Source organism: Varanus komodoensis, unplaced genomic scaffold, assembly GCF_004798865.1.
Source record: "Varanus komodoensis strain SLA01 unplaced genomic scaffold, ASM479886v1 scaffold13_3, whole genome shotgun sequence".
Classification (NCBI taxonomy): domain Eukaryota; kingdom Metazoa; phylum Chordata; class Lepidosauria; order Squamata; family Varanidae; genus Varanus; species Varanus komodoensis.
The window spans coordinates 6,249,866-6,273,024 of NW_025335409.1; the positions used below are offsets into that span (position 1 = coordinate 6,249,866).

The following is a 23,159-nucleotide window of genomic DNA, read 5'->3' on the forward strand; positions in this document are numbered from 1 at the left end:
TCTTGTCAGCTGGAAACTCCCCCAGGGCCTTCAGGAATCCATCCGGATCCATCCGGCTCTGGGGGCGGACCCACACAATTGGGTCCGCACCCTTACAGAGGGAGAGGCCGCTCTCGAGCACAAACCTCACCAGGAAGTGATCTGACCATGACAGGGGTGTCAGACATAAATTCCTCACCCTCAGACCACCCTCTTCCTGCCCCGTCGAGAAAACCAGGTCCAGAGTGTGTCCACGTTCATGGGACAGCATTCATAATAGCGCTGACCTACCTTTCAGGAATGCTATAAAATGTGGCATGAATGAATGTGAGATTCTTTGAACATGTTCCATCTCTAATTTCACGGTAAGTGTGTCTGAAGATTATTTCTGCAGAACTCTAATTCTCTTGTGCACATATAATATTTCTTGTAGTGTACTATGTGAAGAGGGCACAACATCACCGCTGGCGGTGCAACAACGTGACATTTTGGTGCACTGAGGAACAACTCTGTAATCGGTGGATGAACGCACTAAAAGAATTACTTGATCTCCAGAGTAAGTTGTAGATGAGGCTGCTACACCCTCTGCTGCCTTAAGTGAGGAAATTCTTGAGTAGAGAAAGATAGAAAATAATAGAGGTAAAAGGCGGGGTTGGGATAGAGTCAAGCATTCACTGGCTTTGAACTAACAATATTCATTGGCTTTGCAACAATCAATGTGACTTTATTTACTTATTTATTGTATTTCTAGCCCGCATTTTATCCTTTCAAGGAACTTAAGGTGGCTTACATTATTCTCCTCCTCCTCTTATTCGTATCCCCACAACAACATCCCTGTGAGGTAGGTTGGACTGAGAGTCTGTGGCTGGCCCAAAGTCCGCAGCTGACTCCATGGCTGAGCAGGACCAGAATCCAGATCACCTGAGTCCCAGTCCTGTGCTCTTAACCACTACACCACACCAGCTCTAGTTGGGTTGCTAGAAAGTATATTCCAGTCCTCTGGAAAGTACAACTGGGAAATGCAGTTCATAAAATTAATATTTCTATTCCCCAGGCAGAGTAGGACTTTTACGTTACAAGAGGATAGACTTTGCTTGAGGAAAAACTTTCTGATAAGAAGAGCAGTACACCCATGGTGCTAATTACCTAGAGGGGCAGTGGGTTCTTCCTCACTGGAGATCTTCAAGCAGTCGCTGAACAGCTGGAGGTGCTTTGACTCTTGATTTTCTGTATTGGACAGCAGGGGATAGGATGAGATAGCTTAGCAGTCTCTTTTAATCTACAATTTTTTCTGAGTGATCTCAAAGTATTAGCATATTTAGCAAAAATTAATAGCAGCAAGAGACATTGGTACTACTGGAATAAATTAAGTCCACTTGCATACACTGATATGTTGACTGTTCCCTATACTTATTTCTATGCTCACATAGACAGTCTATTGCTGTCAAATCGTGCTGCTTACTTCTCCCCTCCCTCCAGGAATTTCATCAGCATCAAATAAAACACTGCAAGCTAAACTGCTTCTGGAGCTACTTTTTCATTTTCTCACATACAATTTCAGCTAAGCAATTTGGCAACCTTGCCTGCTTAGGGGTTTTCAACCTGCAGCCACAGTTGGTAACTCTTTAGGAAAAAGGATAATGGTATAGTTCAGGAATGTGTTTGGATGCTTTATTGCTGATGCCTAGCTTTTGTCTGTGGCAGGCATACAGGGAAATTTTTGAATGGCTCAGCTTCCACAAAGTATGAGATAAGAGAGGCAGTGTGGTATAATGGATAGAGTCATGGATTTTTGACCATGAAGGCTGGATTCCAAACTCTGCTCTTTCACAGAGATCAAGAGTGATCTTAGGCCAGCTTTTTATCTCAGCCTGTCCTTACTTCACAAGACTATTGTGAAGATAAAATGCACATGTGGGAGACACCAAGGAACATGTTTGGTGCCTGTCTTGAAAGAATACAGGAAAAGGGTGGGGGGGATCATAAAGAAAAGAAATAGCCCAGACTTATATAATCATGCATGTACCCGCCCCCCCCCACCACACACACACACACACACACACATCTTCATTTTCTGACCTTGTTTCCTTCATACTTCTCAGAAACTCTTAACAGGAGAATGGATTTGAAAAGCAAGATGATTCAAAATTCAATAAAAATGATGAGAATGTCATGGCAGACCATCCCATATGACAGCATTTACTCTATTTGAGTAGATGTTTAAAATGGCCTTGGTTCACTAAAGTTTGCTAATCCAAGAAACCGCTGACCAAATTATATACCTTTATTTTTATTTTGGCAGTCTCTAGACCAAAGCACTTGCTTGTATATATTAATCCATATGGTGGAAAACGACAAGGAGAGAAGATATATGAACAAAAAGTAGCTCCACTGTTTAGTCTGGCTTCCATCTCCACTGACGTTATAGGTGAGTTATGTGGACTGTTCTGCTTTTTAACACTCTGAATGACAGACCATGGGGAGAAGGTAGATCTCCACATGTTTCAAACTTCAGCTCCCAGAATTCCTGCTCGCTGACCATGCTGAAGAGAGTTGCAGGTCAAAACATTTGGAGGTCAAAAGATTTGGGGGACCACAAGTTGTCCACCTTGCTATGTATGGTGACCCAAAGGGATAAAGCTTTAGCTTAGCCTGGCTCTCATTGGCTTGGTTAGACACGCTGGTCACACTCGTTACATTTGGCATTCAACTGTTGACATGCACAGACCTCCTCCTGAGCCACGGGTGCTTCTGACCAATCCTCATTGCTGCCTGTCAGCAGGAGGGACCTGCTCCTGCCTACACAGCTGTTCAGAATATTTTATTGCGAAACAAGTTTTGATTTACAGCTGCGTTTTCCTCCTCAGTCTACTTCTTGGGTAGGGAAAGTCTGGGCAAGCAGTGCTGCTTGAAGTCCTCCTTCCCCTTTCTGCATGTATTTACCATTTGAAGGAGCAACTTAGGCTCAGTTAAATTAAAAGAGACTTCTTTCCCATCCTTTGGACTAAATCCATGCTAAACCAGTTTGCTAAATGCATTGCTAAATCTTTTTTGGCCCAAGATGGACCCTGTTACTAATAACTGGAGGACACATTAGTACATTCAGCATCATGCTGAGCATACAAGCCAAGCCTCTGGATTTCAGCCTGGAACAGATTCTGCAAAAGGCGGCTCAGCTCTGCCACCCCTGATGCCAGGGAGGCACTGAAACTGTATGGCACCAGCCCTCACACCCATGATGTAGACTGAGTATCTCATTTGTATATCTGTGCAGGCCCAATATGCTTCCAGACTACAGCACAGAAGAGACTCCTGTCATTCCCACACCTACATGTCTCTGAGCCACACAGGGAGGGCAACATAATGCAAAATGCTTCTGTGAAGAGAAAGCAGTGCACAGCAGTCCTTGAATAGCTCATTTTTAGAAAGCAGTCATGAAATTTCCAAGCACTTTGCAGTGATACTGTTTGTCCAGGATTTTTCTCATGTGCAACTAAATACTTCCTATGTTGAAGATGCATTTTAGGTTACAGAGTGGATGCTTTAAAAAAACTAGACTAATTACTGTACAGTAGCTGCTGGTCCGTTTTAATGTCTTGCTTAAATAGTGCAGCTATTTAACACTAGTTTCCTTATCTTTCTGTAATAAGAGTTTATTTTTTGGTACAGCAGAATGTGTTTGTCTCAAGGAAAATCAGGAGCCAGCTGTGACTAACAGAACATTTCTATGACTAGCCCCCCCCCACCCAAAAAAAAATAGAAGCCTTTGGGACTGGCAGGAAGCTGCTAAATTGACATGAATAAGCCACGTCTTCAAATATAACATGACATCCTTATATGTCAGAGTGAGTGGGGCTATAGCTGGATCTGATAAAATACTGCATTATTTTCCAGTAGTTTAGACTACAATTTCCAGGCTTCCTGTCATCATTGCCATGCTGACATGAATGGGAGTTCAAACCATGAGGAGGGCACCAGATCAGGATAGGCTGCGTACAGCTTTGCCCTCAAATTTATGGGAACGCTGCCAGCTTACACTCCCTGCTAATGTCTTATGCGCACTACCTTGGGCAGCTGCACAGTTCCCAGATCCCGAAGAAAAGCAGCGAGAATGAAAACAGTCATAAAGCACCAGTGAATTCTGCCTCTCCAGCAGTTGTTTTCATGTATGGGCTATTTTAGCTATGCCTTTTCGAACAGTCTGTTTTAAGATACCCATTTTGATGGCTGTTCATTTCTCTCCCTCACAGTCACGGAACATGCCAATCATGCTAAGGATAGCTTACTTGAAGTTAATCTAAAGAAATATGATGGGTAAGTTCCCTTTTCTTTCTCGCATGACTATTTTTTCAAGGCCTCACATGGCTCACACATAGTCAGTTCATATGCAGCCGGAATAACTGTTGAGTACCTCAGTAATCCTCTTAATTATGCAGGCTGCTACGTGATGCTTGCTGCAGACACGCCCCTCCATCTCGCTGCTTCTGAACGTGGCTGCACACACAATTATCTGCTCAGCCTCCGTTCCCTGTCCATTCATTTACTCAGAAGCAAACCCCAAAGGAATCTGTTTTACTTTCACACAAGAAAGTGTGGTCGGCACCATTGTCTAAGGGTGCAGTCCAGAACACATGAGTTGTGCCTGTGTCCAGCTGAGACCAGTGAAGCCTGACTTTTCCTCTTCAGAGAGGTTTAGACACAACAACCGTTTTGGAGAGCATTATTCCAGTATTGCTTTCAATTTCCAAAAATGCCTAGTTGGTACCACCCCTCCCAGAAATATATCCTTCATGTGCAACAGTAGGTTAACGAGCCAAGAATATCTTGTCCTCAGGAACCCAACAGAACTGCACTGGCTCACAGGCTGAAACTGGTGGGTCAACAAGTGCTTCCCAGTGCTTCCCAAGTGCTTTTATTGCACCATTGACTTGCCTCAATCACAGAATTTTACGAGGAGTCCAGATAATGTTATCTTCAACTCAAGACCTTCCTTGTGTTTTGTCACCACTTCTCCTTTTTTTCTTATTGTGTAAGATCTGTTTAGAAAGATAAAGTCTGAATAGCTGGAGAATGACTGCTGGTTGGTAGTACTAGAATCGCTCTGTCTGAAAGCACACATGTTTTGATATAGGGTTATGAATTTCAAGGAGATTAAATCATGGGCAGCATGAGTGCCACAAGTTGTATGTTGCCACAAGTGCCACAAAGTGTGGCTTTGTGCCTTGCCTGGACAGGAAGAGGAGGGCCTGTAGGCCTGCCATTGACATGGGGCCTGCCCCACTAACTCCAGCCTACCTCTCCAGAGCTACACTGCTGTCTGACACACACAACCATCCCCACTCCAACATGATATAGGCCTAAACATCACACAAAGATTCAAGCTCTTGGAGACTCAAGCTCAAGACTGTGATCAGCTGTGAAGCCCTCCAGTCATGCTCTTTTAGTCTAACCTCCCTCACAAGGGAAAATGAGTAGAAGAGCCACATACCCCAGCCTTTGCCAGTCTCGTTCCCCCAGATGTTTACAAGCACAACTCCCAGCGTTCATGTCCATTGGCCAAGCTGGCCAGGGCCCATGGGAGTTGAAAAACAAAATATCCGGAGGGCACCAGGTTGGCCAAGGGTGACATACATGATCACCTGGAACCTTACAGAGGAAGGCTGGGATAGCTTGTAGCATATAAAACGGGGGGGAAAAAACAGCTCCCAAGCCAGCGAGGGAAAGATACAGAGCACACATCAGAGTGAAGGCTGGCCTTAAATTTCGGCATGCTTGGCTGAACTGAGCCCTCTGGGTTGCAGAGCAGTCTGTCTGAGGGTGGCCTGCCATTCAGCAGTATCCAGTGGCAGCGCTAGCAGTGAGAGCGTTGGTTTCAGTTAGCAGCAACATCATTAGCGCTGGCACGGTGCCCCCACTGGATACTACCCACTGCTTGAACAAAACGATTAATTATCGCCATTGCTTTCTGATCATACTGTAAATATGTGAGCAACAGCGATGGCTTGGCTATTGCCTAATGAAACGGAAGGCCCTGTCAACTGTATGTTTTGCAGTAACATGGTAAAACTGCTTAGCTTATCAAAATTTCTGCAGGATTACAGTCATTGCTGCTAGATCTTGAGTAAGTTCAGCTACTCCTAAGAGTACTTTGGGAGAAATAAAACACACACACTAATTTTCCTTCTGTTTTCAACTTCGAGACCTACTGTCTACTCACCAGTCCAGCAGATTCTTGCATATGGCAGGGTGAATCTATTGGAGGCTATGTGAGCCGGAAAGTACTTTCCTGTACTCACAGATTCCCGCCACCCCGCTGCCACCCATCACCACTTACAGCAGGAGCTTCATGCTTGCACAAAGCTCTGTGTTATGGGGACTTTATATCTGATTGCCAGTCCAGGACTTCTTTAGTACCCCTTCATACAGAAATTAATCAGACTGCCAGACACTCTGCTAATGTAAGGCTTTCTCACAAAGTCACAGATTCTTTCTGCATTAATCCTTCCCTAATTACTACAACATTGAGTCCAATAGTATTGAGATTCCAATTACCCTGGGCATAGAGATTGTTGTAGGAAGGACAGGCATCTTGTATCATTCTGGATGCACTGAATATATGGATGTTGTAGTTGTTATAGACAGATTGGCTGATGGTTACAAGCAGACAAATTGCTAGCATTCTATACTAATCCAGTACCATTTCTAGCCACAGCCATTTTCCCTTTTTGCTCTCATTAATATGAGAAAGAGCATTTGGATAGGCACTTGTGAAAGAGTTAAATCTTCACAGCATACACTTCAGATGGAAGTTGAGCAAACACTTTCCCCTTTTCTGGGGGGTTCTAATGCATTTGCGGTCAGGAAACGCTTTTCAATTTATCTTTTCCAGATATGACAACGATCTCTCAGCTTGATAAGGCAGCAAATGCAGAGCTAGATGAGATTATAGCTTTCCTACCAACGAAACGTGTCCTGTAAAGCTCTCTTTCTCTTCTCTCTGCTCTCACGGCAACATATTACGACCAGTTATTGAACTGCTGAAAAATTCAGCAGTCTATAATAAAATAAAGCTAGTTTCTATTTGAAGAAGAACAGTGTGTGCAAACTTCACATGTATTTGGTTCAGCCTGTCAGCTTGGCATTCCTTTAAAAGTTTTGCAAATTACAGCTTCCCTGTTGTAGATTTTTTTCTTTTTAGGTCATGAAAGAATTCTTCCCCATTATTCCTCAGTATACACTTTTGTATTAAAAACTTCCCCCAGAAGATTAACTCTTGTGAGAAGCATTTTAATTATGGGTTTGTTGTGTTCTTAGGGAAAAGGTTTGGGGATCTCCTTTGACATGAACATTGCCTTCTAATGAGCCTTGCAGTCGTTCCCATTAAATTAGCACCACACAGGCCAAACAGTGCATTTAGTGACAGTTATAATATGTGTGATTTTTCCCACTCTTTTTTCCAAGTCCACCTCCAACATATGGCATGGGTTCAACAACAGAGCATGTCAAGCAAAGCAAGCACCGGGATTCAGGATTTTCTTAACCCTGAAAAGTAACAGAAAATCATTAATACAGATACACAATTATCTGGAAGTAAGGAAGGTGTAGGAAGACGGTCATAGGGGCTTATAATCAAGCAGCAATTGTTTCTTTACATCCTGCAGGTAAATTCTCCTGTTCAAGCACCGTTTAAATGAAGGGAGGGCACAAGAGTGCTTATTCTGTCTCCCTTCAGTCCAGCTGGGCTCATAGAAGTGATCCTTGGGTTCTCTTCGAGTTGCTTTTCTAAGGACAACTCTCACACAGCTGGGATAATGCTTACATGGCCTCAATGACATGGCTCTCCCCATTGCCTGTTTCCTTCACCTAGGAAGGAAAGTACCAAATAAATAAGAGTGATCCTCTGCCTATGTGTTTAGGCTGCTCAGATGCTCTCCCAGCTATGCACGCAACAGGGTAACATGTAGTAAAGATCCTCTTGGTTATTACAGACCTTTGCTATCCAAGGTAAATTCTCCAGAATGGCTGCCAAGCTACCAACAGGCAGTGGCATGTGGTAATTATGAACGGTAGCTGTAATCAGATCAACATTCAGAAAAGATCTGATTACATTTCTACAATGTCTTGCCTTCATAGTTTCAGTTTGGCTGGTGTTTGTGTTGTATTTGCACAGGAATAAGAAAAGTTAGGGCAGTGAAAGCTAGAGGAGATAATTTTATAATTACCCCACACGCACACAAAAAGGGAGTTCTCCAGAGCGTCACTATCTGAAATTATATTTTGAATGGATTGCTTAAGGTTACCATATCTGCATTACACAAACCTGAAGAACCTGATAGGGGTGTGTAGAGCAAAGATGTATAAATAAATTTAATAATAATACACTAAGTCATTTGACATATTAAATTATTAAATGTCACTGTGAGTTTTAATTTGTGTATTTTCCGGCAGTGTTGTTTGTGTTGGTGGGGATGGAATGTTCAGTGAAGTGGTGCATGGTCTGATTGGAAGAACGCAGAAAGACTCTGGCATAGATCAAAATAATCCCAAAGCACCATTAGTCCAGTGCGATATCAGAGTTGGCATAATCCCTGCGGGTAAGAATTGCAATACAATTACTTTCCATCATGCACTTTTATTCTTATTCTTAATTCATCAAAATTAAGCTGAACTGTATGTTTTGGAGAACAAGATGGACTGTTTATGTGGGACAAAATATGTTTCTGTAGGAACCTCAGTAGATAATAAGGTGCCTAACTGAGAAAACATTGTGCTGGACTTGTGCTTCTATGTAGAGGTGAGCATGGAAAAAAAAATGGGAAATAGGACTGAACCCACTGGCCGTCTCAGCCCAGCTCAGCCTCTGTGTGTTCCACAAACCTATGAATGACGCTACCTGTGTACAGGTTCAGATGAATTCATGGAGGTCAGGAGTTGAAGCCCGGAAATATGGTCCTACTTTCCTTCTGCATGTTAATTATACATGCGAATGGTCACCCTGTTGTAGCACAACATGGTTTCAACTATACAAAGTATGTAAAGCAATCAAATCTTCATGGGGTTCCAAGGATGCTGTCTCAGTGCTTTTGAATAGGTCACTTTACTCCACAAGAGGTTTATGTGGGGTAGAAAGATGATCCCAGAATCCTGAAACCAGGAAAAGCAACAGTCCTGTGTCACTGTTCTCCTTAATGAACAGGAAGGAAGTATTTATAGTTCATAAGCAGAGTCGGAATGCTAGCCAGTATTTACCATAATGTTGATGAAGAGGATTCATAGGATTGGGTTGTTTTGGCTTAAAAGTTTCATGGTGTCCTTTCTGAAGACTTAGCAGTATCCCATCCTTCATGGTTTATTACCAACCTTGATAAGCATTTTGCAAGATTGTTGCTTCTTTCAAGAACAAATTCTTCAATTTGTATGTAAAGGCAAGGTTTGTTTGTAGAACTTGTGTGTGTGTCAAGTTCAATTTACATAGTGAATGTCCTGTTAGAATTCACCTGAAAGAAGGGACTCCTGTCCTGGTGTGATTAGTTCACACTTTTTGCCACTCTTGCTATAGAAGTCCGTTTAAATTGTAAAAAATCTTCTCAAGGACCAGTCTACATTTTCGTTTAGGCTGCAATCTTATACCTAACCTGGGAGTAAGGCTTCTTAAGTACACATGTATAGGATTGGACTGCTATTTAAATACTCCACTATTGAAAAGTCTTGGGGCAGCTTACAACAAAAAGTTATGCTAAAATAGGAACAAATAGGATAGTTCCTTGAATTTCTGATGATAGGGACACCCAAAGAAGGGCTTCAGTTGAAGATTGTACTCTGTATGCAGGCAGATAAGGAGAAATGTGCTTCAGGTATCTCAGTCCCAAACCAAGAAGGGTGGTGCATCTCAAAAACAGGGCTTTGAACTTAGCCCAGAAACAGACGAGGAATGGGTGCAGTTGGCAAAGCAGAGGCAAATGTGGTCACAGTACCCAGGCAGTCTGCAGCTGCATTTGGATTGAGTGCAGCTTCCAAGCCACCTTTTAAAAGTCACCCCACATGATGCATTACAGTGGTGTCATTTAGACTCTAAACAGCTGTTTGCGTACACTCATATGCTTACTTACGTATATAGCACCATCCCTCTCACTTTAAATACCATATACATGCAGTATGTAGATTAACACAGAACCAGTGAGAGTTTGGGTGACTGTGGTAGTGAACTTTGTTATTTTAAAGAAGTTGGCAACTTGCTTCAGCTAAGGAGTCCTCCTTGCTCATTACTGAGTTGGCTAGCTATTTATTCGGTAGGCCATTTTGGCCTAGTCCTCACAGGGGTGGCTTATCTGTGCTTGGGCTGCATTATCAGAAGTACAAATGGCCCCTCATGTGACTTGGAATACTCCATACAGGAAAAAAACACCCTTGCATATTAAAATGTTTGTATCTGGGTGAACAGGCTAGGCTGGACCCTTTGCCTAACATCTAGTTTTCCATCTGAAGGGATTTTTTTTCATATGAATGAGCGTTTGGTTATTAAGCCTTCACTTGTAGTGGGAGGTGGATATAGTCCAGACAGTTACTACTCCAGTGAGAACTAGGTCCTTGTCCCTTTGGTCTTTCTTTTCCCTCTCCTCCAGCAACACCTTCCTTCTCAAAACCATGCATTGAGATGGAATTTTGCAAAGGACTGTGGGAAAGGGAAAGATATACAAGTGAGCATATTTCCAGCATTAACCTGGATAGTAGCAATGCAAGTGAAAGGCAACTACTGAGGCAAATTCCCAAGTACTTCTCTTTACATGGTGTGAGGAATTGTTAGTTTTCTACTCATTTGGCTCTCGATTTATCTTACACTAGGCTTGTCAGGCAGCAGCATCGCCAGCAGCATGTGCCAGTACGTCTCTCAGGGGCCTTAACTCATTAACACTTTTTGTACAGGGAATAAGTCTGTGTAGAAAAACACATTGCAAAGTTGTATATTTTGCTGCTTAAACACACCGGGAAGCTGCAGATGGTCAGACATGCAGGGAAATATATGTGTGGGCAATGGTTTGTGATTTGCAAAGCTTCCCATAGGTCATTTATATACTGGCCCGTCTCTCAAGCCCTTTCAGCAATGCTTCTCTATTGCAAGAAGGAAAAAGAGAACCCTAGCACAAGCTCTTAGTTTCCTGGAGGATTCAGATTATGTCCCTCTCCCTAGCACACGTGCTAAAGGGGCTATAATGTCTGAAATGCAGAGCGACGTGTTTTCATTTTGTTCAGCTGGGGCCATCTTCCTGCCTTTATTAAAAAAGGAAGGAAACTAGTGCAGCCAGCAACAATAGCCTACACTTCAGCTGGTCCTGGTGGGCCAATGAATGCACTTTCCTATCTTTCCTTCTCCTTCTGAAACCTGGAGCATTGGCTGCCAGCTAACAGGCATGTGACTAGAAGGAGAGAGTTGGAGTAGTGCCCATCTCAGCAGCTTTCACACTCTGTCTCACTGCCTATACCTCACCTTTTGCTATCTGCAGGTATCCTAGTCAGTGATGGACTGTGGGCTGCAGAAAGAAACAGTTGCTTCCAGAAGGCTGGTGAAATCGTAGCACCATTTTTTAAAAATGCATGGTGAGGTGCACTTGCTCCCCAGTACCTTTGTGAGCACTTTCTGTGGATATTAATTTACCCTTTGAGCAGGTCTTAAAATACACCAGGACCAAACTGTTTTTCAGCATTGAAACTTGCATCTCTCATCCGATCGCTTGGGATATCTTTCCTTATATTTGCAGGTTGGTCCTTGCCTCAAAAATGAGTTACTGTATTACAGTCCATAAGTATCCAGGGCAAAGGGATTGGTAGGGCTGCTAGGTCATAAGATGTAGAAAGTAACCACTGAATTGAAGTCTGCTTTCAATAGGCTTTACTTCTGCAAAAAAATAACTATAAAATTATTTCGCCAACAATTTGACCCTCCCTTTTGTTGCCTGAAAACCCATTTCCATTGCTAGAGCCCCATTATGAATTTTTAGCTTTTACTGAACGGGTAGAAATATCCAAACCAACAGGCAATCCAATTAAGTCAGTTTTTTGCTGGTTCATCCAGTTATGATGTTGACTTGTTCTGTCTGGGTCAGAAGCATCCTCTTGACTCTACTATGATGTTAATTCATTTGTAGATTATTTGTTTGTCACACCGCATCAAGAGTGACCCCAACTATTCAGTCTATTCTCTTATCCCACCTATCTGCCTGACAAATCAGAGTTTTGCTAAAACACACATTAAAAGCCTGATTCTTTTGTTCTACTTTTGGCAAATGGTTTCAGTTTAGTAAAAGGTTTTCCAAAGCAGCTCTGTAACAATGGATCAATTTCTTTCTACACCTGTCTAGAAACATTGCATTGACCTTTCTGCCTGTGTTATCATACAGACAGGGGAAAGAAAACAACTATGTTTAGCTGTCAGACTGCATAAAATGGTTAGCAGAAGAGAGTAAGAGACAGACAGACAGACAGACAGACAGACAGACAGACAGACGGGTCTTTCCTGTTTTCTGGATTGAAATGAAGAACATTCTGAATTGGGCTGTGCCAAATCCATTATCATGAACTGAGACACTTCACTGAGTATCTGAATATTTGTGAATCCTGACATTCACATGTGAAAACTAGTGGTCCCAAGACAAAAGACATAAATGTCAGACTTCAGAGAGCCACCGGTGAATGTTGACAAATAATCTCAGTGGAATAGTCAGATTTACCTGGTGTTCGTTCAAGAAATAGAGGGAATATAATCTGTTTTCAGACATTCAGAAAATTAGATCAGGATTGTGGGTTCTGTCCTGAGAGTGTTGTCTTTCACCAAATGCTGGATATTTACAGTAACATACCTACTCTCTCCTTGCATTTTATACTTAAGAAATCACTGGCTTACTTCTTTCCAACATTGTTTAGTCTTTCAGTATACCACTGTTTTAACAGCTGACATTTAGATTTCCATTCAGTAGCTGGAACACTTAATTAAAATTACTTCCAGTGTTCATAAAAATTCTCCTGGCCACAACTGAACCAGAGCCGTGGATCATGTAGAAACTCACCAGAGCCATGAAGATCATGTTGCTCAGGCAAGATCCCAGCCCAAACAGCAAGCCTTTTATAGACCTTCCTGTCTAAGTTAGATCAATGGCTAACCTGGGCCGGGGGCGGGGGGTCAGCCCAGAACCTAACAATGCTTAACAGTTTGAAAGATTTTCCAATTTGCAGTTCTGGTAGTTCATCACAAATGACATCAGCACAAATAATGTGTGGGTACTGTTTTAGCCAAGTCAGCTCCCGGTAACTATAGTTTTAAAGATCATGGAGCTATTGAAATAAGAAGTGATTATTTGTAGGATAGTGGGCATACTTACTCTTTAGAATAAACGTAGTTTTGATAGAATAAGAGGCAAGTCAATAGAAGGAGAAGTTTATAGTCAAAACAAAGTAAGACTATGGGAAATCTACACCCCACAGTCTACTGAGAGAGTTGATTGTACAGGACTCACTGAAACGAGCAGAATTACTTTTTACTGAGCTTTCATGCTCTTAAGGGAGCATGCCCTAAGTCACCATACAGGTCTCATTTCAAAGCACCTTGTACAGGGCTGTAAAATTGACATCAGTAAATGAGAATCACTGGGCTGGAAGGGAATGGAGTAGCCTTGCAGATAAGCCTGGAAAGAGTTACCAGACCATAAAAAGGGTCACTGCCTGCCTGCAATACTGATCTGTGGTTTAAATGGGAAAGTAAGCTTTTAGTCTTCCTGACTGATCACCTGAAGTCATTCTTAGGCGCCACAGGCAGCCATACAAGTAGCAATTTACACGGCTAGAGGAGAGTGTCCCCTTCTGAAAGCTTCGATTATCTCGCATAAACCAAACCATGGTTTTCTGCACAGAAACTAACAAGATGCACCTGCCTGGCACATGCAAATTACATTGCCCTAGACATCGCAATGAAACCGCTGTATAAAGCAGCCAAAAGCCTGTATGAACTAACCCATCTACCCTGATATCTTTGTGAACATAGTTGCCATTTGAGAAGGTGTAGTACTGGCAAGGTGAAGAATGGCAAGAGGTGATCACAAAAGAAAAAATCACTGTTCTGCTTATGTATCTTCACCATGCTGTCAACTTCGAGCCAAAGTAAGGGCTTACTCATCTTTTCAGGTTCAACGGATTGCATATGTTATGCAACAGTTGGCATCAATGATCCAGTAACGTCAGCATTACATATCATTGTGGGTAAGTGTCCAACTCTTAATTTATCACCTTGCTGTAAAGTCTGTTAGCATCTAGATGCTAAGCAAGTGCCAAGTGCAATCTACAGCCAGTCAATGCTAGTTACCTAAAGATTTACTGCAACCCATACTATCAGAGCAACTTTGTGAGCGAGTAATGCCTTCTGTAAAACCTGTGGGATGTGGGAGAAGCCTTGCTTCACTGATGGAGATACCTGGTCGGCATGGCTGATGTGCCAGCAGAACATTCTGCCGACAAACCCATTCTGCCAGCAAAGAAATACTGCTAGAATGACTCAAACAGGGTGGAGTTGAGGGAAGGCTGTGGATGGGCAGCAGAGGAATTGATCTTCGCATCCTGTCACTCTTCAGCTCATGGCCACGTCCTCACTGACCACACAACAATGCCCCAGGCCCAGTTCAGTGGGTGAGGAATAAATACAAAAATAGCTACCTACTTTACCTGCACCTAGTGCAGCCTTCCAATCATCTCAAATGTCCCTTGTCAACAGGAGACACTCAGCCTCTGGATGTCTCTTCAGTGCATCGCAATAATACATTTCTGAAATACTGTGTGTCACTATTGGGTTATGGTTTTTACGGAGATGTATTAAAAGACAGTGAAGAGAAGCGCTGGATGGGTCCTGCCAGATATGACTTCGCAGGTAACATTTGTTTAGTTTTACTCCATTCTTCCTTTTCTGTTAACCTACCAGTAATTATATTTATTTATTTTATTTATTAAAACATTTTTATGCCGCCCCATTCGCCGAAGCCTCGGGGCGGCTCACATCATAGCCAGTAAACCTTTTTTAAAAATCCTATTTTTGTCAAATTATGGCAATTTAAGGGCACACTGTAAGTATGTTTAGGCAGAAAAGAAGTTCTGCAGCTCCCAGCTTTGCCCAACCAAAATCCTGGAAGTTCTAACCTAGTAGGATTGTAGCTGCAGGAGCTGTGAGGTAATCAAGGGTTACATTTTCGAACAGTAGGCTGTTTCTGCGTGTGCCTGCATCCATGCTTCTGTTTCCATACAATGACTTCCACCTCTTCATCTACCATCGCTCATCCTGATACCTTTCCTTGTCACCTGGCATTTAACACAGGGAGTTGCCAGTGGTGATGGATCATGGGAGTTGTAGGCTAATACTCCAGTTGTATCCAGTTGTTGGGCCACAAGTTCTCCCCTACTTTAAGCAGCTTCATGGCAAGAAGTTTTGCAGGCACAGCATTCCCTATTAATGAATTTGTTTTAATGGCAAAAGAACTTCGGTATCAGAAAACAAATGGCTTTAGTTGTGACTCCTGCAGGGGAGGAAAGGAAACTTCATCTAAGGAAGAGTCCCCAAAGTTGAGTGCTGAAGTGGAAAATCAGGACAGGGAAAGTGGATAAGGATTACGTGTAATGGCACTAAAAAGCTGCCTTTTAATTGGTCTTTCTGTGGGTGAATGTTGGAGGGGAAGGAAGCACAAAGGGATGGCAAAGTGATGAGAATGTGGAAAGCCAGTTTGCAGAATTGATAGAAACGTACCTTATGTGTTAATTTACAAGAATTAAATGATTGCTTAATTCTTCTCCTCAAAGGTATCAAGACCTTTCTTTCCCATCATTATTATGAAGGAACAATATCTTTCCTGCTGGCATCACACACTGTGGGATCTCCAAGAGATAAAAAGTACTGCAGAACTGGGTAGGCCAAGTAAAATTATACATGATGCTTGAACAGATGTGACTCCCCAAAGTAGCTGTGCTAAGGAGTAGATCCTAAACAGAGCACCCAATTGCTCAACTTCGATCAAGACCAGGAGAGTCGCCTACAGTTCAGCATGACTGTGGCCATGCTCTCTGGTGGCTCAAGAGGCCATGTGGTCCCCAGCAGATTTCCCCCAAGAATGCGGTTCTTTGTGGAAAAAGCGTTCCTCCTCCCTGGTTCCCCTGACCGCGGAGAAGCAGCCAGTGCAGTTCTTTCTGCATCAGCAGAGATGGCAAGGAAGTATGGTTGGAGTGTGGATCTGAGGTTGGAATTCCGCCTTGGATCTGGGAAACCAGATTATCCTGTGCTTTGCCAGACACTGGCAAGACCATCAGATTGCTCTTCCCATGAAAGAAATCTTGATGAACTGTCCAGTTTCTCAGTTTTGACTGCATGAAAGATGTCTGCATTTTTTTTACCTTTAGGTGTCGTATTTGCAAGCAAAGTAAACAACAGCTGGAAAAAGAAAAGCGGAAATATGGAAAGGAAATTAAAGGTAATTTTATTCTACATAGAAATGCAGCCCCTAATAGGTAGAATTGCTCATTTAACCTCTATTGTGTGTATTTTATGCATGATGAATATCAGGACAGATTTTAAATTTCGATGAGGAGTGACTTAATTAAACCAGAAGCCAATAGGAAACTGCAATGGGTTTCTGGCCAAATGGGCTTTATTCGGAATTATACTTTTCTGTCAATCACTTGTAGTGATCATTCCATATAAGTGGTGATCCATAGCTGAAGTTACAGGACACCTAAAATTTATTTCATTTCCCAGTTTATAACCAAGCACAGTGCATTCAACTTAAAATGAGTTGGATCCAGACTAAATGGTTTGGATTGAATCCCTCTACAGTCCTATACACGCTTACCTGAGGATAAATTCGCCTCAGCTCAGTGGGGCTTACTTTCCAGTAAACATTGACTGAATTGTACTGAAAGCTAGTGGAACATACCTTGTACTGAAATCAGTGGGACAAAAGAGCAGTTAACTCAGTCTACCTCCAATCCGATGTCTCTATTTAAAGTACAGAGGCATAATGCAAAGAAGGGGGGGAAACAACCCAAGTTGTTGTTATATCATTATGAAATGGATACTAAAATACCTTCTCTTTCTAGTTTCCATGTAGTTGTGTCAAGTTCTGAGCTGGCCCCTGGAGCTTTAAGAGCAGTTTGATCTAGTTTGATGAATCAGTTTTTAATGCTTATCTTCCGTGTTGCATGGGCTGTACTGGAAGAATGGTGAGGAGGTTATTAAGGTTCAACAGGTGATATAATAAAGTTTTCCATTGTGCAAACACCAGTACAGTTTCTTGAAGGCACGCCAAGGTCTTTTGGCCCTCAGCTTTATAAGAAGAGCACCAGGAATGATAGCCCTGGATTGCCTTGTCCTGTCATTCTGCTGATAAGAACGGCTTGAGCTGTGAGAACAAAACTGCCTTACCAAAACAGCTTTACTCCCAGGAAGTGGGGCCAGGGGGCAGAACCTGCATGCATACTGACAGACTTTGGACTAGCCAGAGAGAGGAATTGACATATCACTTGCCCAGGCAACATCCCTGGTCTGCTCAAGGAACCAATATGGCCACAGAGAGGGAGAACATACGTTTTTTCCCTATCTATAACTGAATCATGGTATTCAACTGGATATCATTTTCGACACAGATGTTTTTCTTGATTCCTAAATACTCTCAAAGTGAGGTGCCCAGGCTGGACCAGGCCCCTGAGATTAAAACAGTTCCCTACTATAAAAACCTCCCAGACCTAAGGGTGTATGTGCAGACCAATCTGAGGGTTTTTTTTTTTTTTTTGGTTAGCTCAGAATTCTTATTTCCAAACCCACTCCACCACTGAGAGATGAAGCAAAGGGACCTCTTAGGGTATTGCAGGCATAGGTGGGGTCTCTATATATACTACAAGATCACATTCTCTCATGTTCTTTCCTCTCTGTCTCACACATCTGTGTGCACATGTTCCTGCGCACACACATGCAGGCACACAGAGTGGTGAGCTGTGTTGTGGTTTTTGGAGGAAGGAAGAAGTCACTGAGACCCGCCTTAGGAACTGCAGTCAGCGTTGTTTGCTTCTTGCAACTATCAGCAGTGGGAGAGCAGCAAAAGCAGCCGTTTGTGGGGGGAACCCCTGCAGTCCCAGCTCGGTTGCTGTGCCAGCATCGCTGATAGCCGTGCTGGAGGAATGGCCTTTTCTTTGCAAGTTGAAGGGTCAGCAGGGAAAGGTAGGTGGGCCACCTGCAGGCTCACAGGTTGTGTGCAGCCCACAGGCCGTGCCCTCCTGCTCTAAGACATGGCAACAATACTTGCAGACCCACCCAGAGCAAACCAACGTAAAGCCAATAGCAAGAGCAGGACATCTAGCTGAATATAGCACAAAGTAGCCTGTGCCCTTTGTATTTTATTTTATTTATTTAAAGTTTGTATATGCCGTTCCAGTACCAAATGTTTCTTTATGCACTTGACTAAGCAGTTGTTGAAGAAGGAAGAACAAGCTTTGCTACTGTTCTGCTCAGACCCAGGACCAAATTTACAACCATCATATTGTTCAGTACAAAAAAATCAAAGAACCTATGTTAGTTGTAAGTTTTCTATAATATAAAGTCACAGATTTCCATTTTTGTATATAATTTATCTGAATGGTACATTTGGTATAAGGCATTTAAAGTTATAAAGAGGCTGTATATTACTTTTATCAATTTTGGTTTTTTACACCAGCCCAATTGATCTGGGAGCTCTTTCTTCTTTGGCTGAGATAGATTTCTTTTTGGTTTGCTCTGATGTATAGCTAGGCCCTCAAAGAAAAAATAATGCCAGGCAGACTTCTTAATATCTCCCCTTTCTGGGTTTTTCTTCAGAAACAACTACCGAAGTATGTATGTACATGTGTACAGACATCACTTGTGGAGTTCTGAGTATAGAGTTCTGAAGGCCTTTTCCTCGGACTGCTCTGACTAACTACTTAGATAAGGAAGGCCACGATCCTGTACATGTTTAGGCAGAATGTTTAGCATCCCCCAGCCATCAATGCATTAATTTGTGCCTTAAGACTGCAGTCCTGTATATAGCGCTTAACTAAGTGCGACTGAGGCACTTGATTTTGAACAGACTTGTATAAGATTGCACTGTAAACCATGTCCAAGCCCCCCATTTTCCTAGACAGAGGCATTAATGCCCTTTAATAAAATATTTTTTTCTACTTACACACTCAAGAGACAAACATGGTTCCCTTGGTAACTTTTTATCCTTTTGTTACTTTCCCCCCTCATGTTATGTTTTTCCTTCTGTTCCTTTTTATTTATAACAAATAAAAAGAGAGACAGGCATGGCTTTCTATAAGCACTCTACTTTAGATAATGTAAAAATGCACAGTGAAGCATGATTTTTTAAACTTTAAGTGTCTCTTTAATGACCCTAACATTTGATAAAATATGCCATATTTTATTGCGTGCACAATGGAATCCGCATTCAGTAGTGCCTTAAAACTTGCTTAAACCATAGCAAGGACAGGTCTTTCTTTGTTTCCTCCCTACACACACACTTCATAAGTATACTTGCTTATGTTTCAAGGGGATGAAGAAGGAGAATGGAAGGTTATTAGAGGAAAGTTTCTAGCCATCAATGCAGCAAACATAAGTTGTGCCTGTCCACGGAGTCCTAAAGGCCTTTCACCAGCTGCTCACTTGGCAGATGGCTCTGCAGACCTCATTCTAGTTCGGAAATGCTCCCGGTTCAATTTCCTAAGGTACCTCATAAGGCACACTAACCAGGACGATCAGGTGCGTATGTTTTCTGTAAAACCATACAACCTTCAAGGGTTGACTGGAGGCCAAATGTGATGCAGCTTACTGTGCTTGTGTGGGAGACAGGACATCCATTTTGTGCCTTTTACAAGAAGTTCAGCTAACAGCCTAGCTTTCCAGAAATGCCAAGGCTTACATCTCAAATTTCTTCCTGACTATATTGGTGTTGCCAGCTTCTCCTCTGAATTGGGTTGCCATGCCATTAATGTTATTGGTAGCAGAGGGACATTCTGTTAAAGCACTTTGCATCTTAAACCAGGGACTCCAGAAGTGGGATCCAAGCACTTGATTGTCTGTACTGTATCAGAGCAGCTTGCCAAAAAAGGGCAGCTGGCCTCTTTTCTGCTGCCCTCCCACAGCGAACAGACAGACAGCAATATTGCAACTAGCTTCTCAGCAGGAATCGGGTGATTGGAATGGTGACTAAGATCCCACCTGGACCATAAAGTGCCTGACTTTGGCTTGGCTTCTCAGTCGGACACACTTTCCTTGTGTTGCCAGCAGGCTGGCTATCCATCTGCTTCCTGGCTCATCTCCCTGTCTGGTCAAGACATACTTGCCTTCCGGCTACCTGCTGCGATACTGGAGAGAGGGGCACACTTTTAAAGCCCTTCCCTGCCAAACCAAGAGCTAGCGATCCTCAGAGCATAACTGCTATGCTTTTTGAGCATGAAGTCCAAGGAACATGCAGAAGAAGGGGACTAGAGGGGCAGGTTGCAACTGTTCCCTCTTTTTAAAAACCAGCATTCAAAACTGGTAATTGCACAGAAGGGAGAAATCCGAGTGTGCTCTACCTGGGCATCATGCAGTTATGCATCTATGTCCTCTCTGTTTGTTTTATTTCTCTTGCACTTGTAAAGTCCCCTGATGCAGCTTAATAAATGCCAGCTTGCAGCCTTCCATCCTAGCCAGACATGGCAGAGAAATACAGCCAAGGAAATTATGAAGCTTAAAATCTTTAGCCCCAAGCCCAGTCATGTCCCAATTCACAAGGTCTTCCTTGGTTTATCATAAGGGTCACCATTCATTCATTCCTGTCGGGAAAAGGAATGGACTGCCCTGTTTATTTATTTTTTAAAAAATGCCATCCATTACTGTCGTCTCTGGACGACTTTCAACATTATTTCAGACTACAATAAAATAAGATAAATTAACTATTCCACACTGAGCATCATTTAAAATAAATTAAATTACCATGTGTTAAAATATTGGCCATATAAAAAGGTCTTGACCTGGCACCGAAAAACATATAATGACGGCGCCAGGCAGACCTCTCTGGGGAGCGCATTCCATAGTCGGGGCACCACCACAGAGAAGACCCTCCTCCGAGTACTCTGTCTCCTGACCTCTTTCAAAGACAGTTCCCGGAGGAGGGCCTCTGCTGCCAATCTTAGGGGGCGGGAGGGCATGTAGGGATAAAGGTGTTCCTTTAGGTATCCTGTTGAAGTGGGAGTAAAACCCACCCACCCACCTAGTGGCCCAGTCTCAGTTTTCACCATGAGTGACAGAGAAAACAATATCCTTCCTTTTCTTTCTGAAGGCAGCTCAAGTTTTACAAGAAAAGTGGGCAAGGTGTTTTTGTCCGTTCCAGAGTCCAGGGCTCAGGAAATACCGGGGGAAGGAACTTCCTGCTTTGGATAACAGGTTACGGCTATGCTTTGAAAAGGGAGATCTGGCCCCTCCTCTTGCTCCAGCCATGACAAATTACCTTTTCATCACCTGCTCATGAAAGTTGTTGGGCTTTTTGCTAGTAGTAGTAGTAGTGGTAGTATAAACCACAATCTAGCAAGTAACAGAAAGAGAAAGACAGCTGTCTTTGATATCTTAATAGAGAAAATAATGGCAACCAGATGCAGCCTTGTGTAGAATCTTATTTATGAATCCAAACTATACAGTTTAATTAATAATCAATAAAGAAACATGTCTTGTACTTGAGAGGTAATTGTCAAAATCCAGTGTAGACTTTGTGTTTAAGCCCTTTGAACTCAATTCCCTGGATGTACTTTATGCCGGATTGCAATTTGTAGGACCAAGTGTGTAAATAATGAAAACTCACAGAAGGAATGACATATCTTCAGTGATTTTTAAGGAAATGAATGTAATAAATCACCTCATGTTATTCCTGTGCAGTTTGACTTTGACTTTGTGGAGGTTTATCGGATCAAGAAGTTTCAGTTCACATCAAAGCATTTTGAAGAGGCCGACAATGATCCCATGGGTACGCGGAAGAAACACTTCGGCCAGTTCTGCAGAGACCATCCTGCTTGTTGCTGTGTGCTTCCCAACAGTACGTGGAACTGCGATGGAGAAACTCTAGATAGCTCAACGATTGAAGTCAAGTGAGCATCTTCCTTTCCAAAACATATATGTGAAAGGCATCTGAGTTTCATTCCCTCGTCAGTTCTTCCATTGGCAGGACTTTCAGATTTGTTAAGGTGCTTCCACAACAGTAGTTCCTCTATACTCCTCGCTAGTCAGACCTCAGCTGGAATAGTGTGTCCAGTTCTGGGCACCAAGATTTAAGAAAGATGTAGGTAAATTAGAAAGGATCCAGTGGAGGGCAACAAAAATGAACACTGCCCTATGAGGAGAGACTGAGGGAACTGGGCATGTTCAGCCTTGAGAAGAGAAGACTGAGTGGGGGGAGACATGGTATCACTCTATATGTACCTCAGTGTCACAAAGAGGAAGGTCAAGATCTCCTCTTGCTGATACAATCAATTCAAGTTGCAGCAACCTAGATTCAGGCTAAACATCAGGAAAAGCTTCCCCACTGTCAGAGCAATACGACAATGGAACCAGCTAGAGAGGTGGCGGGCTCTCCCACACTAAAGACATTCGAAAAGAAAATGGACAGCCATCTGCGTGGGATGGTGTAATATGGTGTTCTGCAACAGCAGGGGGTTGGACTCGATGGTCTTCATGGCCTCTTCCAATTCTACTATTCTGAGTTTCAACAGACAGAAAACTGATGGTTGGGTGTAAATGACACATTTTAAATCTCCTCACCTGAACTCACAACATGCTTCATCACACAAAATTTTCAGGCTATCTACTATGTCAAATAACATCTCTGCAAAGCACATCTCTCTCTCTCTCTCTCTCTCTCTCTCTCTCTCTCTCTCTCGCTCGCTCACTCTCTCTCTCTCTCTCTCTCTCTCTCTCTCTGTGTGTGTGTGTGTGTGTGTGTGTGTGTGTGTGTTGGGGTGGAATTCATTGGACAACAGTATAGGAGGAAGAGGCTCAATCTCACATGTTTCTAATGTGCTGTGGTCCAAATCTTGATCAGAACTCCTCAGGTCTTGCTAACTTCACTTTTAAAAGACAGACAGCATCAAACTAAAGGTTTGCATATATGTGCAATTTG

The 23,159-nt window shown here is 42.7% G+C and overlaps 1 protein-coding gene across 2 annotated transcripts in view; it reads left to right on the forward strand.

The window, feature by feature from the left end:
- CERK (ceramide kinase) overlaps positions 1-23,159 on the forward strand; it is a 48,181-nt gene that overhangs the window by 20,102 nt on the left and 4,920 nt on the right. For both annotated transcript variants that reach the window (XM_044423444.1, XM_044423445.1), the window contains 10 exons: positions 413-535; positions 2,282-2,407; positions 4,230-4,293; positions 8,428-8,573; positions 14,152-14,226; positions 14,735-14,887; positions 15,808-15,913; positions 16,402-16,472; positions 19,560-19,768; positions 21,923-22,131. In XM_044423444.1, the coding sequence (XP_044279379.1) occupies positions 413-535; positions 2,282-2,407; positions 4,230-4,293; positions 8,428-8,573; positions 14,152-14,226; positions 14,735-14,887; positions 15,808-15,913; positions 16,402-16,472; positions 19,560-19,768; positions 21,923-22,131 (1,282 nt within the window). The remainder of the gene's footprint in view (positions 1-412; positions 536-2,281; positions 2,408-4,229; positions 4,294-8,427; positions 8,574-14,151; positions 14,227-14,734; positions 14,888-15,807; positions 15,914-16,401; positions 16,473-19,559; positions 19,769-21,922; positions 22,132-23,159) is intronic.